Here is a 19865-nt window from a genome sequence, read left to right as displayed (position 1 = left end):
AGATTGGTTAAACACAAGTCTAAAAGATTTATATGAGTTTGAATTTTGTTGCACTGTTTTAGACTATGTACAGATATTAGGTTAAGTAAATGGCACACCTTAGTGTTGATGTTCGTAGTCGCCTGATGGAAAGGGTTAATATTAAGATTATTCCAAACTATACCCGGTACATTGAAGTCACCGAGTATCAAAATGTCATCGTGAAATGAGGAGAGTTTATCTTCTAAAAATTCAAAATATATATGCGGAAAAACTCTGTCGTTAAATCTGGAGGTAAAAAGATATTTCCAATAATTAAAGATTTGCTAGAAGATGATTTTATTTTAAACCAAACTGTTTCAACACCAGGAAAATCAAAGACAACGTACAGTTGAACAGAAATAAATTTTGACTTTTTAACAGCAGATAAAACACTACCGCCTCTTGATTTATTGGTTTGTTCAGCATTTCTGTAATTTCTAAAGACATGGCATTGGTCTGTGAAATAGTGTGACGTAATGCTATTTGCATTAAGTCAAGTCAGACAAATAATATCGAAATGTGAGCTTACAATATTATCATAGAACTCAACAGACTTAGTCCTTAATCCTCTGACATTCTGATAGTAGATATCAAACTCCTTAATGTGTGACATTAGGACGTGAGATTAAGGTGCTCCTCCGGACACCAGGGATGCTGGAGCACACACATTGCTTGATGCACGGCCAGGAGTGGGCCGTGGCTAAACGTTCGGCTCATCGTTAATTGTTTCCTTATTTAGAATCTGTTCCTGGTGTAGTTTGCCGTAAAAGGGGCTTATACAGCCACTAGGCCAAAAAACAATGTTGTTTATCCTGTTGAAGTCATTTTCAAGTACTGAAACATGGAAAGATGCATAAGAATTATATTTGGTTCTCAGTTTAGTCACCTTGATTTGCGATAAATTTAATTCATTGGAGAGATAGTCAATGATTTCTTTTTCCTGTACTTGAGGATCAAACCTAGTAACAAAAAGAGCCTTGGTTTTTAGGTAAGGTGGTTTTGAAATAGTTTTCAAAGATGTGGCGTGGAGATGCTCACTTTCATTTGAGATTTTTTCTTTTCAGGTTCACGTTTCATTTAGTTGGTTGCAGTAATTCTTTTACTGGGCACACGTTGCACCAGTGTAAAGTTGTCATTGCCAGCATGCTGCGTCATGCGGACTGAGCTCTTGACAGCGCGCGAGTAACGCTGAGTAGAAAGTAGGTAATCTGCAGGTGTGACGTCGCCACAACCAGCAGTGGACACGAACGCATCGGTAGCCTTGTTACTAGCAGGATTCAATAGTACCTGATTGTATGAAATACCCTGATTATTTTTTACATTTTGACTTTGCTTAAGATGAATCAGTTCTTGCTTAATTTCATGAGTTTCATTTCGTGCGTCAAGAAGAAGTGTTTTTAGCACCTGATTTTCACTACTCAGCTGATCTACTTTAACACAAACTGACTTTATCAATTTGAATAATTCTTCCATGTTCATAGCGTCAAGCTTTGTATTATCTGGCTTCAGGACTGCTGACGGTGGATGCTGATCCAGACATCCTGAAGTAAACGATTTTTGGTCGGAGATCTTATCATGTTCATGTGGTCAGCACGAATTAAATCAGTAGCTGAAGCATCACTGAAAGATAATCCAAACCCCGGGAATTCGGGTTGATCTAGGAATGACAACTCAATATTGATACAGTAGAGCACCCCTCAACCGTAATTCCCACAAACGGAACTCCCGATATCCGGAACTAATTTTCCCAAAAAAATTAAAACATTTCCGCACTGGAACGAGGCGTTTTTGCTTTTACCTGACTGTACATGTCTTGTAGGCGCGCGCGCACACGTCTGTCAGAGAGCTAATTATAGCCAGTTATTCCCGCGCATTGCGTAAATACACCGCTGGTTTTCGCGTCGGACGTGAATTACTATAAAGATGTTTATGCTGTAAGTAGTTTTATTGTTTCACTATGTCAAGTAAACGGAAAATTCTGGCCGGCCCGAGAGTACAAACGCTGACACACATGATAGCCAGTAACATTTACTTCCAACGTGTGATGCTTTCAGTTTGTAGACAATAATTTAGTGTACAAATATGTATTATGTATATATCTATACGTTAATATATGGTTAAACAGTCTATATTTACCTGTCTTACTCTATGTGTTTTTAAACGAGATGCTTGAAGTGTTATTCTTGTGTATGTGAAATGTAAACTGTGCAACTGTGCGTGGCAGTGACTATACACTCTGCAGGAAGTGTGAATCACTATCACGTCAACACAGAAGTAACACAACACTGCAGCTGTAGGCCTACTACGCCCCCCCTCCCCCCCCCCCCCCTCAACAACCCTCTACATCATCCTCTTCGCTCACGCATGCACCCACAGAGATAAGAACACCCGCTTGCCAGCTTGCTAGAATGAACAATGAAGGTCATTCATCCGGCTCGGAGGCCGGCCCTACCGCAACTCCCCTTACCCCGAATTTTCCCATAACCGGAATAGACCTCCCCCCAATGAATCCGGTTGAGGGGTGCTCTACTGTAACACATTTACATAAACAACTATAAAATGATTATTACGAGCATAAACACGGAGCGCGCGCACAAACATGACCGGTCTGCGTGAACACACGGCCGCAACTGAATTTGGACATTTGAATTGTACAATACAACCTTCTTGTCCTTCAGAAAAACATTTAAAATTAAGTGGTGTGGCAGGACTGTTAGTGTTTGAAAGGTCATGGAAATTTATCAATTCAGTTCTAGAAAACCTGGAAAAGTCAGAGAATTTGTAATTCGAACCTTGTAGCAACCTTTGGAGTGAAGCATGTTGCTCAGTTTCTTTCTTGTCTGGTGTTTCTTTTTTACTTTTACTTCTGAAGATTTAATAGTAAACAGAAGCCATCACTAAAAATAATCCTATGATTTGACTAGTGAAAGACTGGAGTATGTCATTTGCTGAGTAAAAAAAATTAAATATGAAATAATCTAGACTAGATGATGGTGTTACAGTTCTGCAATATTATTATATGTATCCATGTATCAGCTATATTGAAAATTGGGTAGATAAAAAAAATGGTATCATAACTACTAATGTTAATCTTTCATGCAAAATACCTTTGTGTGTTTCGATAGTTTAAAAATATTAATGGGACTTAATAGTACCGTGTATACAAAATTATTGGCTTTTTGGCATTGAATGCATGTTTGCAGTAAGTACATAAGTATAAGAATAGTACAAGTGAATGAGTACATGAAAACTATATGTAATAGAGCGAAAGCAACCAGATTTAGTAGGTGTTGCCTGAAAGCAATGAATGTGCGTGTTGCAGCCGCAGTACGGTGCTCCTCCACCGGAGCATCGCGTGGAGGGACCGCCTCCCATCAGCGAGGTGGAGTTCGAGGAGATCATGAGCCGCAACCGCACCGTATCCAGTTCTGCCATCGCCCGAGCAGTGTCAGACGCAGCGGCTGGTGAGCACTTCTTGTTGCCTTGTCTGCTTAAAATATACAAAAAATTAGTATGTAGCCACCACAAACATAATAAGTTAAACTTTACGGATTAAAATATTGGAAATTTGTTGGCTACACAAAGATTTATAGCGCTTGTACGAGTGTGTCTAAAAGTTTACAGACAAGTAAGTGTACAAGTATGCAAGTGTGTAAGAATATGTGCAAATATCAAGAGTGAGCAAGTGTACAAGTGTTCCATAACATGAGTGTACAAGTATATACCCTCTTTTATCGCATAATCGTCGCACTTGCGTAATCGTCACACCCATATTTTAGGCCGTCAAAACTAGGATCCATGACTTCTCGCATAAATTCGCATGATGTTTTTGTACCCGCTAGTAGATGCCGAGCGCTTTGTGTAGGTATCTTTTCCGTATAAAACAATGCATTTTAAAGTAGAAATCTAAAATTTAATTCGGTTATTACAACTTAATTATTTAATTAACGGAAATACGAAGTTGTCTGACGTGTTATTTTCTTTTAAAGACGTTTTTAAACGTTATTGCCTTTATCTGATTGTATGCGCTGCCGCGGCGTACCACTTATAAAAATGTAGCCAGCGCATTATTCATGTTTGGTTATGTTGCTTCCCGTATAGAGCGCGAGCACGTATTTGAATATTGATATCTCGCTGATTGGATGCAACGCACACTCTCTGTCAGGTGCCGAGTTAACTACATTTGATAGCCTGCATTCTTTCGTGGCAAGTGTGTACTACGACACGTTAGTTCACGTCAGATTCAAGTGGCTTGCGTTCACATTCGAGTTTTGGTTTTTCTATTTAAAGTTGAAGAAAGTTTTTTGTATAATGAATTATTAATATAAATTGTTTGGTGTGCTTTTGTATACCCCACCTTTTTTTAAATAACCGTACTTTCCATGAACTGGTTTTGTTTTTATGAATAACTGTACCTAACAAATTTTTTTTTCTCGCGTAATCTTCGCACCCCTACTTTTCAAACTTGATTTTAGAATAAAACATGCGACGATTATGCGAGAAAAAACAGTAAGTGTTGTGCCGTTAATTTACTCTTGGTTCGGTTTACCAAACCTCACCCAGGTAAATCACGACGGAAGACTCCAGGACCTTAGGCTCAATGGCACGGCACTTTGTTGTATTCAAAAAACGAGTAGAGAGGAAATATGCCGACTGGGAAAACTACAGAACAAAAGTTGATAACCTGTTAAGAATTTATATAAATAAGAAATTAAATAAATGGTTAAGGAAACTGCAACATAAAATACACACTGATATCAGGTCAGCCATAACAAAACATATTTATTGTAACAAGATAATAAAAGAGTATTAGTTGAGTATTCGTACAGTCAACACAAAAGTGGGGCCCCTTACACAAATGTTATTACTTAATGTTACATTTTCAAAAATTAACGTAAATTAAAGATACAGAAAGTATTAAAATATTATCATTAAAATATTATTCATTAATTAAATGTTGATTTCGATGCCAAAGAGGTAGTTTGATGAAATAGTCGATGAAATTGCAAGAAGATACGCGTGGCCGAAATAGGTTAACTACCCATGCTGCATGCTTAGGATTTAGTCGTCGAAAACTTTCCTGGGATTTTTGTTGGCGGCTCCCATCGCCATAGACCACGGGACAAGCCCTGGGGTGCCCAGATGTTATGGGCGAAGCTTATGGATCACACCTCAGGCATGGGGCAGCGAGAGGTCGCCAACACCCGGACCGCTAATGCGGTAGTAAATACACAACTTTCGACATGGATGTCGATGGATACAGTGAAACCTCGTTTATTCGTTCCCGCATTGTAGAATTTCCCGGTTTTATTGTTCATTGTCCGTGGTCCCAAAAAAATCCCGCAAGAACAATGTTAAAAAAATCCCGTTTCCATCGTTTACGAATATTTTTTAACCCGGTTTAACGGGTTGAACTTTACAGGCTTTTTACCGATTTCTCATTCAAATTCCCGAGAAATATTCCAGTTTACGCGTGTCTACACGACACGCAATACCAATATTTACATATGGCGACCATTACTAAAAGAAAACGAATAAAGTGAGCATGACGCTGTTGCTAACAAGTTCACCAACTTCGATAAAACAACAGACGAAAGCTAACGCTCGCACGATAGTTCTTGCTTTGTGCGATAATCGACACAATATAACCGTGGTCGATATACTGTACATACTAGCCCAACGTAAACACGTTTCTATTTAGCGACAGTGAAATCCTGCGAGAAACATAGACAAAATTAAATTGTTCATCCTAGCGTTTCCGTGGCCGGCCGTATATGCGCGAGATTTTCTTTGTTTACGGTAAATTAGCTTTATGCATTTAACTCTAATGCACGTGTGAAATTTGTAAAGGTTCATTGATATGTATCGGCCTACAAAAGAGGTTAAAACCATTAAAGAGCGTTTAGAAATTATAAATGCCGTTGAAAACTCATCTTATAATTTCTCTTGATACTACGACGCTGTTCCAACTATATGCCAGTGCCCCCGGCTGACGTGATATGGCCACTCACGTAAGGCTGTTCCAAACACAGTTCGCCCAATCATCTGCTTGCTTTTGTATTTATCGGGTGTCGCTGTTCCAAGCTGACGTCAGTGCCCCGAGCGGTGTGCGTACGCTTTAAAACTTCGCCTGTTTGTCCTATATATCCAAACATTATGCCGGAAAGGAAAATAAACGCCGTAGTTTTGCGTATTTTTACAGTATATTTTTGGGTTTAACATTATAACGTGAGCGTGTGTAAGCTTTTGTTTGCTTTAGTGCATTTATGATTAATGTTTGGCGGCAATGTTGCGGTGTTTGTTTACCATTGACGAGACAAGTCTTTTAACCAGTATTTAAATTTCGCGTAAAAACACTGCGATTTCGCGTTTTAATACAAAATTTCGTGTAAAAACGCTGTGTTATGGCGATTTCGCGTAAAAACTGTATTTAACGGTGATTTCGCATTTATCGTCGTTTAATCGCGATCGCGAAAAGAACAGGCCCCTATTGATAGTGTATATAGTGTGCTGCTGGTGTCATTTTATGGAAATACCTAACTGATTCACTGAAAGTTTTTGCAATAGTACATACATTGTGCATTTGATAACTTTAGAGTGTGTTCCCACATTGTAGGATTTCCTGGATTATCCGTTTTTTACTCATGGTCCATTGGAAAACGGATAATCAGGGTTTCACTGTACTTGACGAGCACAAAAATTTAGAAGTCTACATCATGGCTGACAAAAGTAGAAAGGAAAGTATTACCTTTTCTGTTCCAATAGGAAGATGACCATAGATATGACAATGCGTAGAGATGAGAAACTTAACATTGGTTACACTTTCCTGCACTTAAGTGCAATAACTCAGTAATTAAATCTTAAACCACAATATTTGTATAAACAAAAGGAAAAATTAATTTATGATGTTTAAAGTCTTTTGAAGTCCATATGTTTTTCTTTTAAATCCACAAAGCTTAACAAAGACATAAATATATTTTAACAAAAAAAATTACTTTTATACAAAAACAATTATTTCTTACAAATATATACTTAAGATAATAATAATTTCATTATACTTCAAATAATCAAAAGGTTAAAAACAATTATGTATTGCAATGCAATATAATTAAAAAAAGTGTAGTCTCCCAGTTTGCATTTAAATAAACAACGTATATAAGCAATAATGGGCGCATGCCCACACAACAAGTGCACAACGGCACAGTGTTGAAGTAAGCTGGTGCACAAGTATACTGTAATGCAAACATGCCATTGAATGCTACTACCATCTGTGTTTTTTGCAAGTAATAAGGTAGCTAATAAAGTGCACAATTTAGCTTCACACTATAGGTTCATAATTGTAAGAAAAATGTTGATGAAAAACTTTGCTAAAAGTATTACAGTTGTCTGACTCGCATTGTTTGCTCTGAGCAATACCCTTTTTGGTCAAGCTGTTTTGTTTTTCTCTGATGATGTCCTTGCCCTGACCTACCCTACTGGCTGTGAATAATGCTACTTCAATATCCTGTATTTGCTTTAGTTCCTTTAATATCTTAAAAATTTTTAATAATTTCATAGTTCAGATGTTAATTGTGAAGAGAGATTGTGCCAATCCAGACTTCACAGGCTTTTTCCTTGAAATTTGCCTAGAATAAATAAATTAAGTCACAAATAAAGTTTGTCGATTTTTTTTTCTCATTTTACCAAACACAGATTATACTGCCATTTTATGACGCAGAAACATTTGCACTTTGAAAACAATTAAAAACTCGTAATGAAACAAAACTTCTCAAAAAAATTGGTTCATTACTTGGGCACAATATTTTACTCACAGTTCATTAACTAAATTTCTCCGATTGCTTACTGCACTTACAAAAATATAGCAGTATACAAATTTCTGAACCCTTGCAATGTGGCTTTGCTGGGGCAAAATTACTACAAGAAACAATCCTCCAACTCTTTGCTGATTGGCTGGTGTACCGAAATCGTAATTTTATTCTCTCTCCTGGGCAAGGACACCTGCAGAAACTAGCAGAAAGTCTTGACACCAAAAAAAAGTCCAAAAAAACTGCAGCTGCCGAGTCTAGTATCTTTCTTTTGTCCTTCCTTTTACCAACACAATACACAATGTTCCACAAACTTACTTATAGCTTTCAAGGAACTTTATATATAAAATACCGGCATAAAAACATTTAAAATTAAAAAAATACTGAAAAAATGCATTTACAGAAATAATAACGTATCAAACAAAAGTGAGAACCATTAAAAACATACTTACATGGCTTTCCTGAATACACAAGCTAAATACAGTCAAGTCTCATTAATACGAACCCGTTTAATATGAAGTTCCCATTTATATGAAGCAATTTTCTGGTCCCGGCAAACAGAATAGGCTTTTAAATGGTACAAACTTCGTTTTATACGAAATACGGTTAATATGTAATTCGAAGTTGGTTTTCGTCCCATGCAGAAATATTTGTACATAATTATAATGGTTAATACAAATTTTAGTTACTACTATCGAAATGTCCAAAACGTTTGCGGAACGTAGCAAATTTATCGCCCTTTGCCATTGTAAAAAATGAAAATAATCACACTGAAAAATCAGAGATGAACACAGCGTCAGCAGCAATATTCGCGCTTGAGCTGAAGCAAAGAAATATTTACATCACGGGCATGCCTCTAGCGTCGATTTGTGTAAACATGCAACGGATATTTAAAAATTTCACGCCTCTGGTAGCGAAATGTGGAACTACGGAATGCATTCTGCCTCTACGTATATTGTTTTTCGTTGGGTTGTGTATTCTTTTTTTATGGTATAACCGAAATACGTACGTCTATGACATTGTCGCTGCCATTGTTTATATTACGTTGCATACAGTGATTTATCTGAAACTGTGCTTGAATAACCAATAATTGTTTTTTGTGCGTGGCAGATTTGCATTTATTCGTATCAATGAATACAAAACGCAAACGAAACGAGTTAACGTTAGCGGAAAAGCTTAAAATCATAAATAAAGTGGACAGCAGAAAGAAAACAAAAACTGAAATCGTGAAAGAATTTGATCTTCTTCTTTCTTCGTTGTCGACGATACTAAAAAATTGGAACCACATTGTTGGTGCTCATGATGCTGCAATTGCTCTAAGGGGTAGAAAAAGACTTTGTGGCCCTAAATATGGTGAAATGAAGGAAAAACTTCTCGAGTGGCACCATGAAATGCGTGCTGCAAATCTGCCTACATCGGGGCCTATGATGAAGCAAAAAGCAGATTACATCGCTCTACGATTAGGAATAGACGACTTCAAGTGTAGTTGTGGTTGATTGCAACGCTTCAAAGACCGCAATAACTTAGTCTCCAAAAGTGTGTGTGGTGAGTCTGCAGCAGTTGACAAGAAACATGCAGAAGGTTGGTTGGAATCTGCAAAGCCATTACTTGATCAATACAGCCCTGAGGACATTTATAATATTGATGAGACTGGAGTGTTTTATAACCTTTTTCCCAACAGAACATTGGCTTACAGAGGAGAGAAATGTCATGGGGGGAAAAACAGCAAAGAGTGTGTAACGGTACTTTTGTGCTGTAACCAAGATGTAACCAAGAAACTTAGCCCACTTGTTGTGTGGGGTCATTCCAATTCAGTTCATCCAACAAAAATTGAAAATGTAACCATGGTTTTTTTAATTTTGATAAAAATTGGTTCATTTGTTTGGTGACTTGTTTGGTGACATAAGGCCAATTAAAAACCAAAATTTCAGATTTTTATCTCAAATACTTCCGGAGAAATCGAAGGTTTCTTTGTGACCATTTTTGGCCTAAAACAGGTTGTAATGACAGCATAAATTGGTCAGTATCTGTGTTTCCTTGCTTTGTATTTCACTGTAATACCAATATTTCAGAATAAGAACACTTTTCCATATGTAAAATTCTCTAGAGAATTCAAATTTTGCCACCAAATTGCTATATCTAGATTGGTTTGTAAGTTATAACAGAATTATTAACATGACTGATGTTTCATGTATCATCTTCAAATCTTCATCCTTTATTACAAAATAGACTGTATCTCAAAAGGCAGACCTCACGAAAAAATGAGCTTGGTACTATGTGAAAGAGAAGGAAATTTCCTATAAGATACATTAAAAAAAATAGTGGCTTTCTGCTGGCAACATGTAATGTACTCGATAATTGCTTACTAATGTTATATGTACACATAAAAAAATTCCCTACTTACACAAATCTATTGCCAATGAATTAGAATCTACAGACACAATCCTCCAATTTTTGCAATTAGCAAACTGCATTGCTTTTCTGATAAAGCTGCCATTCTATATCACACTTGCACAAGTTTTCTTTCAAAAAACTGTAAGTTCTGCCAGAGCTGCTTGTTGATGGTGCCTGCAAAAGGAACCCAGCACACATCGTCTCGAGGTGAAGGCCAGTAAAAGGAAGCACTTGGACCGGCAGGGTGCATGAAGGTTACTTGAGCATCTTCTTCTGACCTATCAATGTTGTTTACAGCACCAACGAACCATTTTTTGTCATATAGGTACACAAGACACATAGCAACCAGTATACAGTTTTGATATCGTACCACCAGGGTCTTTGCTAGCTGCTGTAGCGAAATTGAAAACTAAGGAATATGCATTATCCTGACTTGATTTCTTCATTCCTATTTCATACTATGATATTGGTGAAGCATTGTGAAACCCTCTTGTGCCTGGGATTGTCTTTGCCATAGTATACCGTTGTTGTAGAGTCGAACGAACGTCATCCACATCATTCTTGTCAATGTAATGAAAGATAATACCTGTTATGTGTTCATTGCAGTAGGTAAACATCTTAGACACTGATGTAATTTGGTCTTGGAATGTCTTTTGATGTCAGTCGCTTAACAGTTCCCCCAATTCCATCGCAGGATGATTTGCCATGGCTTGTGGCAAAGAATGACCAAGAAGCTGTGAGCTGAAAATCTTGTGTGTGGTGGCACAAATTGAGGATATTCTTGCAGTTCTTGTACTGAGCAGCACAACCATCACTGAAATAATGTATGTGTTTTACATGAGGCAGGTGTCTTTTAACATATGTGACTATTTCTGACTGTGTTTTATACACCATGGAAACATCATGATCCAAATCATTTGACAAAAAACAATGACTGCTTGTTTTCAAATTAGCATTGTCTGAATTTTTGTAGTAAATGACTACTGGATGAACTGTACATTGACTATTGGTCCAATGGTATTCTTGTGCTTCATTTTGGATAACGAAGGAAAAATTTTCACTGAAATCTAATAAAGCTATAACTTCTCTTTCATCTGCTTGAGATGGTCCGATTGTTTCTTTGTGGTATAGGAATGGGTGTAAGAGGAGTTCCATTTTTTGTACTAAAATTTCCATAAAGTCTTCTACACTTGAGGTAAGGGTATATTCAATCACATCATCTGGATCACAGTCTAAAGTATGATATAGATGCTGCTTTAGAGTATCTGGAGAAGGACATTGCTCACATTGTCTTAGCATACAGGCAGGATTTAAAATTACCACATACAAGATACAAAATAAGTGAACTATACTTTTCACCTACACCAAGACAGTGAAGAAGTAATTCAACATTTTGGTGTACAGTGCATACACAGACGGAATGGGTTCCAGAACTTCCAGCTAAAACGCACCATTTAGGACGCAACATACAAAACTTTGAAAACCCTACCTTGAGAGATAGATATTTTGCCTTAAAAGAACAATACAGCTCATGCAAGTTGCATAGCAAAAGTCTTTCTGTTTGTAAACATTTTTAGATATACTAACTTTATCTTTCATTCCTGGCATTTCCCTGGAAAACTCATCATCTTGATAGAAATCTTGAATGACCTGCACAGTTTCTTCAGGTAACTTCTTCTTACCTGTGTGATGAACTAATGCGCAGATTCCTTTTTCCAGTGTAAGTTGTCTTGCTTGTCTTACCATGTACTCAGAAACACCAAATTCTTGTGCTGCCTTCTGTCTGGACCATGATTGAGGGATAAGGGTAAGAATTTGTAATTTTCTTTGTCTATTCATTGTGGGCAGCTTTTGCTTTATTAAAGTTACCAAACGGTCCAACTCGGCAGCCTTTTGTTCCATTTCATGCCTCTGTAATTCTGTACTTTCACTAGTTGATGTGACTGAAGCTCTACATCTAATACTTTAGATATTTTGTCTGCTACAGCTGATGTTACCTCTTGTACTTTACATTTCCCATATCTTTTTTGCATGTTGTGGTACAGCATGCAGTTTTATTGGTGACTGTTGCAAACATTCCAAACTCTTGTCAAGTAAGCTACGGGTTTCTTCTTTTGATGCTTGAATCTCTAAACCCTCTGCAACGTTACTTTCAGATGATTCTGAAGATACCTGTGCACCTACTTCTTGAAGATTATACAACCTATTCTTACATGAGGAGCATAATTTTTTACCAGGAATTAAATTAAGTCCCTTGTCTGCTGCTTTTCTGTAGCACTGTAAAGAGATTGTGCGCAAAGAACGCTTAACTGGAACTCTATGCACTTTCATAGGATCACAACATGATGTCTGAAACATTTCATACTTCTTAATATAAAACAATTCGTGATGAAAACATATGGGGTGAAGATTATGTTTAAAAATACCATATAATGCCTATCTCTCTACTGCCTCTGAGGAAGCAGATAAAAAAACCAATGCCAAGTGGAACAGAGCAAGTACCAAAGAACCCCTCTCTTATAGCTAGTTGGCAGACTTCATGCAGAAATGACATATGTGCAGTCACATCAAATGGCTCTGCAGATAACAGGGAGATAACACAGTCATGTTAATAATTCTGTTATAACTTACAAACCATTCTATATATAGCAATTTGGTGGCAAAATTTGAATTCTCTAGAGAATTTTACGCAAGGAAAAGTGTTCTTATTCTGAAATATTGGTATTACAGTGAAATACAAAGCAAGGAAACACAGATACTGACCAATTTATGCCGTCATTACAACCTTTTTTAGGCCAAAAATGGTCACAAACGAACCTTCGATTTTTAAGGAAGTATTTGAGATAAAAATCTAAAATTTTGGATTTTAAGTGGCCTTTTGTCACCTAACAATTGAGCCAATTTTTATTAAAATCAAAAAACATGTGTTACACGCCCTGGATGAACTGACATGGAATTGACCCTGTGGGTAAATTTCTCAAACCCAGATGTTTCAAAAATATCAATCACTTGCCATGTGACTATGAAGCAAACTCATCTGCTTGGGTAGCAATGGCTTATCAAACTGGATTGAAAGATGGCCTGTGCAAACAAAAAGATTTTGCTTATGCTTGATAGGTGTGCTGCACATTCTGCTGAGGGGATGGAGTTGAAGAATGTAACACTGATGTTCCTACCACCAAACACAACAATTTTTCTTCAGCCTTTGGATCAGGGCATTATTCAGAGTTTTAAACAAAAGTACAATCTTCATTCAAAAACTAATAAGCGCAAACAAAAAATGGATTTAAAAAACATAGGCCATCTTACCGGTGAAAATTGTCCCGAAAACTACGTTTATAATAGGAAGCAGAGCTGAAGGTGTTCTTTATTCAATGCTGAACGTTATTCTATTTTTGCTGTAGATCAATTAGATGCACTGTGTAAAAAGGTGTTTTCCAGTTAAAAACACGCAATTACATTGTAAAAAGTGTACTAACATTATTACTAAAGTTTTGGCACTATATTTTACACATTAATTTATTGAAGATATAGGGGATAAAAAATACAGTGTACTAATAAATTAATCCACAGATGTATCAATTGAAAAAAATACTAGGAATCGTTATTCGGTACTATAGTGAAATTAAATTATTTATTTTATGTCTCACATTGTGGTGATCACTGAACTGTAAACTACTGGTTTAAATTATCCAAGTTGTGTTAACTCTGTAGTTTTCCTACACTTTAATACATGTGATGTATTTTTATGTAAGTGTAAGTATCAATAAATAAAATGCCCGGCAAGGTACAATATTACTGATAAGAAATTACTGTTCTGGAAAAATAATCACTGAACTGAAATTAGCGCCCAATTAATTTAGTTGTATTCCCTAAAAACTTCAAATTAAGTAATACAATATTGATACACGTATTATTTTCAGATTAAGTCATTGATAACAAACTTTACCTATTAACTCAATGGTATTCTAAAATTTATCTATGAAAAAAAAATTCAATCAAAATTTTCAAATTTTAAGTAAATTACAACTAAATAATTAATATTGTATCCAAACCTGATTACTGGTAGATACTTAAGTAATATAAAAATCCAACAGAAAATAAATTATATAATTGCAAAACAGTAATTCGCCTCAGTAAAAAAAATGATTTTACCTCTTTTAATAGCACAAAGAATCTTGTATAATCTCTCAAGACTATGAGGGAAAATGCTAAGCTTATCTGGAATAGTTAAAAAGTATACAAAATTAATCAAAGTTAACTTTAAATTATTAATCACCCAAATTTTAACAGAAATAAATGAAAATAATTAGAATTTTGGATACGACTAAATATTTCACAATATTACTCTATTACAAACTAAAACATACATATACCTGTAGCAAAACTATCATTACCATTCATACATTTGAAGAAATATCTCGGCAATAGAATATCTTCAAAAAATAATATCTGTAGTCTTTCAGAGTAGTTAGACGAAGCTGGTGTACTCGAAGAATGATGATACTGCTACTGAAGAAAACTATCACAGTCCAGGTAGTACGCAGCAAAGTATCATATGCAGTCGTGTAGTAGTATGTGGTAGAATTAGTTTAAAATCAGCTACTTTTTATTTAACTAATCGTTTATTAATGTATTTACTAGGGTCAACTTCACATTCACTAATCTTGCTGGAACACAAGTCTTTACACTCGAAGAAAGTTGTTTCAAATTTCAGTAGTATATTAAGAATTTATGAGGTCTTATTTAAAATAATTTTAGTTCATGAAGATACCTCTAAATTGTCAGTAGTTCATACGAAGATTCACCAGCGAAACAACATACATCAGTCCATTATCACTGAAAGTGATCAATAATCTTGATATTACAATACCGTATTTACTCGCGTAAAGGCCCCGCCCGCGTAAAGCCCCCCTCCTTGTTTTGTAAACATTTTTGAGAAAAAATTTAAAACCGTGTTTTTCTGGGTTTATCTGAAGGCAGGGCAGCTTGGTATGCATCAAACAACAAGCCCATTATTGTGAGCAGCGGGAGGTGATTTTGTAAGCGGCAGTGATACAGACTGGTATTATAGTTTGTCCGTTCTCAGTAGGACCGTCGTGAGGCATGCCAGACGTAAGCAGTTGGTCCTATCTCAAACGACATAAAGATAAAGAAAGCTGGACCCGCGCGCTGCCGCTGTGTTGATGTGGAGTGTTGTCAGAGAAGAAGAGGGGAAGTGAAGGAGGAAGGGAAGTGGGTCAAGGATTCTAACACTCCTTTGTCTGGTTGGCCGGCTAGCTGGCAGGAGGGAGGTTAAGCCACGCCTCTGCCTCTCTCCCCGCCTGACACAGCGCTGCCTCTGCCTCTCCCCCCTGCGGAGTCGTTGCCTCTCTCTCCCTCCTGCCGCGTCGCTGCCTCCCCCGTCTTCCTCATTCGAACAAAGACGCACAACTTGAAAAGAAAAATATATTTTTTACTCCAAATTCGCGTATAGGCCCCCTCCCCTTTTTTGGAGTGAGTAAATACGGTATTTAAAAAAATCCTGAATATTGAAAAAAATAAGACTTTATCTTAGTAGATAGTCTTTAAAACTTCAGGGTAGGACTTAAATTAATAAATATATTAACATATACAAGTTGACAGTCCTTTTCAGTTTTGTTCATCCCAAGTTTTTTTTTTTTAGGTAAGGTTCTTAATAAAACTTTCACTTTATTTGTCCCCCTGCGCTTGTTTAAAAATTTAAAAAAATTGATTACAAAGAGTTTTGTTACGATTTACTGCGTGTTCGTAAAAGATATCCTAATTAAAGATTTTTATTACACACAGTTTTATTTATTGCCACCACTTATGTCACTTACGAAAATCTTCTAAAATGGCAAATAATTATTACACTTAAAAAAGGTCTATTCCCCAGTCACTCGTTCCACACACCTCGCTGGGCCGCACCTCTGGCGCAACTCTCGCCGCAGCACCCCTCGAGGGTCTCCGTCGCCACACTCCGCCGCCTCAGACGCACTTCCCCTTCGCCGAGGATCCGCTCGCATCTTTGCTCGGAACTCCGCCGCGCCCGTGACACTATCGCCCGGAAACTCTGCTGCGGGAAAAATCCCGACTCCACTGAACTCACTCACTCCCTGCTTTGGAGCCTTCGTCCAATGACTTCGCCACTCTGCCGCACCCGAGGCACTATCACCCGGAAACTCCGCCGCGGGAGAACTCTCGACTGAACACTCTGAACTCACTGACTGACTCTGACTGGCGTCCTCGGGCATATATATAGGCCCCGGCGCAATTCCAGAACTCACAAGAGCGGCCGAGGCCTGTCGCGTCATCGCGAGCCGTCCCGACGCCAGAAATCTCTCGAAAAAACGTGTCGGCGGCTCGCACAACTCCCAGCTGTCCAGTGTCAGTTACGTGTCAAAGGCAGGCGCGCGGGGAGTGCGGAGGGCTGGAGGGAGATAAAGCGGTGACCCAGGTGCGCACAGCACATCTCATGTTACTGCGTGCACCTGCGCGAGACGCGGCTTGGCTAACGTTCGTAACAGTATTAAGTCTATAGAACAAACATCAAAGTGTCCACAGAGATGTTATAAACAAGCATAGAGTAATGCTGTAATTTAGAATCAAAAGAATATAACTGGTGTTATCAAAAAAAAATTCATTTTTTAAATTATCTATTAACAAAATTCGGTACAAATTCATTACAATAGTGTAAAAAACCAAACCATTAGATCAGTATTTTTCAAGGTTGCCTTAGAAACTGCAGATGCAAAAAATCTGGCTTCTTCAACTGTTGTGAATTCCTTGAAAAATCGCAAAATCCCAATTGCTAATATGGTAGGAATTGGCACAGATAATACTTCTGTAATTGTCGGAGTAAATAATGGTGTTTTCGAACTACTCAACAGATGAGAACGTTGTTTAAGAACTTTGGTATTGATCCGTTGCGTGTGTCATTCTCTACAACTTAGGGTTTCATACGCCTCAGTAAATACCATACCTAGAATCATAAGAGTTTCTTGTACATGAAACCTACAATTGGTTTTTGATTTCTCCCAAAAGACAAGAAGAATATAAAAATATTTACGAGACAATCAATTATGGCCACTAAAAATTTTGAAAGTCTGTGCAACTTGTTGACTTTCAATTGTACTAGCTGTACGCAGGATTCTGGAGCAGCGGGAAGAACTAAAGATAAATTTTTCACTTTCAAGTGTTAAAGACAATTGCTACAAAACATACTTTAAAAGACGTACAACTAGAACTAAAAGCATTGAAGGTGAAGACAATGACCCTATAAAATTACTAGATACTCTAGTGTTTCTCATGCAAACATTTGGAAATAACTTAGTTTTTCCAATTGTTGATTTGTTGACAATTCCAATGCCGAACGAATGTATGTACGCAAATCCACAGGTTGGCTTTACGTTTGAACAGACAGAAATTGTCTGAGTCAATTTTGTCTCAAGAAAATAAAAATTATTTGAAGAAGAGGTTCATTGAATTTACTGTAGAACCTCTATTATACGTGACCTGATTAACCGGCCATTCAGTTAACTGGGTTCTCAATTAAAAATTAATCATATATATTGATGGGTGGGGTAGTTTGGGGGGAGGGGGAACCAAAACTGCGAGGTGTTATTCGTTAAATTGCATGCACCTATGCACATAAAATTGTAAATATAATTTTTACTTATGTCAACATCGTTCTGAATAGTGAAAACATGTCATAGGAACAACATGGAAAAAGGGCTGGCAGAGTAAATATTCTGAAACTTTAAGTGCAACTGAACAGTCTATTAATTTAAACTGGGCTTTATAATTCACACACTGTGATGACATATGAGATCATAATATTTAAGAACGCTGAGCTTCAATAGTCTTAACACCTGTTGTATAAGCCGGCTCAGCCTACAGAAGCCTGTGAACAAAATAACTGGCATAATTAATAGACTTAAATTATGAGCACATTAGCCTTAATACACTGAGGGTATGTGGCTATCGCAGTTGAAGTAGTTTGCACGAGCTACAGACATGCACAGGTAGCTGCTTAAATTACTCTACTTATGTATGCTGTAAAAATGTGTAGCTACAAAATTACTTCTGACAAGCTAAAACTAGTTATTGTGGATTAGGTATACACCTATCCCTCTCTTAGCACGTCTTCAGATTGCACAAATTCATTTTGCGCAATGTTAATTTTACTGCCCCAGTCTTGGATAGCACGTCTGTAAATTCGGTTAGCACGAAATCACCACAGGCAATAGAAAAGTCATGCATGATGCCATGAAGTCTGTTTCAACTTCTGTAAACAATAGATTTTCTGTGTTTGGTATATGAGAACTTGAAGGGGGGGGGGGGGGGGGAGAGAGAGATGTACGCACAAGTCTGACAATGCTATCGGCTGTTGTACAAACATCAGCTATGACAAGTTAGTTTGCGGCCATGGAGTGTAAAGGACCAAATGTTTTTACATTCGTGCGTATGCCGCCGTGCCTTACTGTTGTCGCCTAGACACAGACTGGGCCGTGAACTCGGTTTAGCCAGTGGCAGGGAATTCACTCAAACAAAATCAGCGGCTGGCTGTTCAGCTACCGGTAACTGTACGTGCTTGATCGCTCATATTACATCGTGTTCAAGTATTTGAGACAAAACTAGAAGTATTACGGCGCTCAGGTTATCATGAAGTCCATGCTTATGTTGGTCGCACTATAGTTCTAAGCAAGTCCAATGTGCCCACAATCGTATGAAATAAGGCCTCTTACCAAAAGTTTATATAAGTCTGATGCTGTTGGTTGTACTAGTGGGAATATATTTGACATTAGATACGGGAACAGAAATGAACAGATTATTTACGTGGAAAAGGTTGTTAAATGAATGTTGCATTGAAAAAAAAATAATCATTGGCCTGGCAGGATAAGTGTGAACCAGGTGGCGATACGCGAATAAGCAATTTAGTTTTTGAAAAATTGTAATGTAATTATGCGGACAGTAATATCGGTTTCACTGTCAGTAAAGAATGTTTTAGAAAGGTACACAACATGAGTTGAAGGTCACGTCTGAGCGGGCAAGTCAGCCAGCCGACTGATGGTAAAGTACATAACCACTTATCTCCCGTTACACGGTGTCGTATTTGTCATAAAAAGTGCAATGGGAGGCATATAAATATTAATGGTGTGATATATTTATTGTTGAGTGTTATTCTACGGATTTATATTACATACGTAAAGTATATTTTCCTACACAATTTTGGAACACATTAAATAAATCAGCCTTGATATTTATGGAAACTAATGCTGCAGAATATGCGATTTCAGATAACACGAACCTTTTTAGGAATGTATTAGTTGTGCTAAGTGTGGAATAGGTTTAATGTTACTTTACTAGAATCTAAATATTCCAAGACGTAGTGTGTTGACTTATAAGAAAGCTAGTGACACCAAAACATAAGTCCAATAGACATTATGTAAAAGAAGTGTACAATAAAATATTTACAAAAAAATACAATTTTTAAATGACCTCTATATAACTCGATGTTTACAAGTGTGGCTTATGAAATGTAGTACTGAGAGTTCATAATGAATATATAAATTACTCAACAAAAAAGGTACCAATCATTACTTAAAAATGATTTAAAGTCCGTTACACATTTGACAAGAAACT

General features: G+C 37.2%; 1 protein-coding gene across 6 annotated transcripts in view; it reads left to right on the top strand.

Moving 5' to 3' along the window:
• LOC134531216 (cleavage and polyadenylation specificity factor subunit 6) overlaps positions 1-19865 on the top strand; it is a 294999-nt gene that overhangs the window by 135610 nt on the left and 139524 nt on the right. For all 6 annotated transcript variants that reach the window (XM_063366877.1, XM_063366876.1, XM_063366880.1 and 3 more), the window contains exon 9: positions 3344-3485. In XM_063366877.1, coding sequence (XP_063222947.1) covers positions 3344-3485 — 142 coding nt within the window. The remainder of the gene's footprint in view (positions 1-3343; positions 3486-19865) is intronic.

This window comes from Bacillus rossius, chromosome 3, assembly GCF_032445375.1.
Source record: "Bacillus rossius redtenbacheri isolate Brsri chromosome 3, Brsri_v3, whole genome shotgun sequence".
Classification (NCBI taxonomy): Eukaryota; Metazoa; Arthropoda; class Insecta; order Phasmatodea; family Bacillidae; genus Bacillus; species Bacillus rossius.
This window is presented reverse-complemented; position numbering and strand designations above follow the sequence as displayed.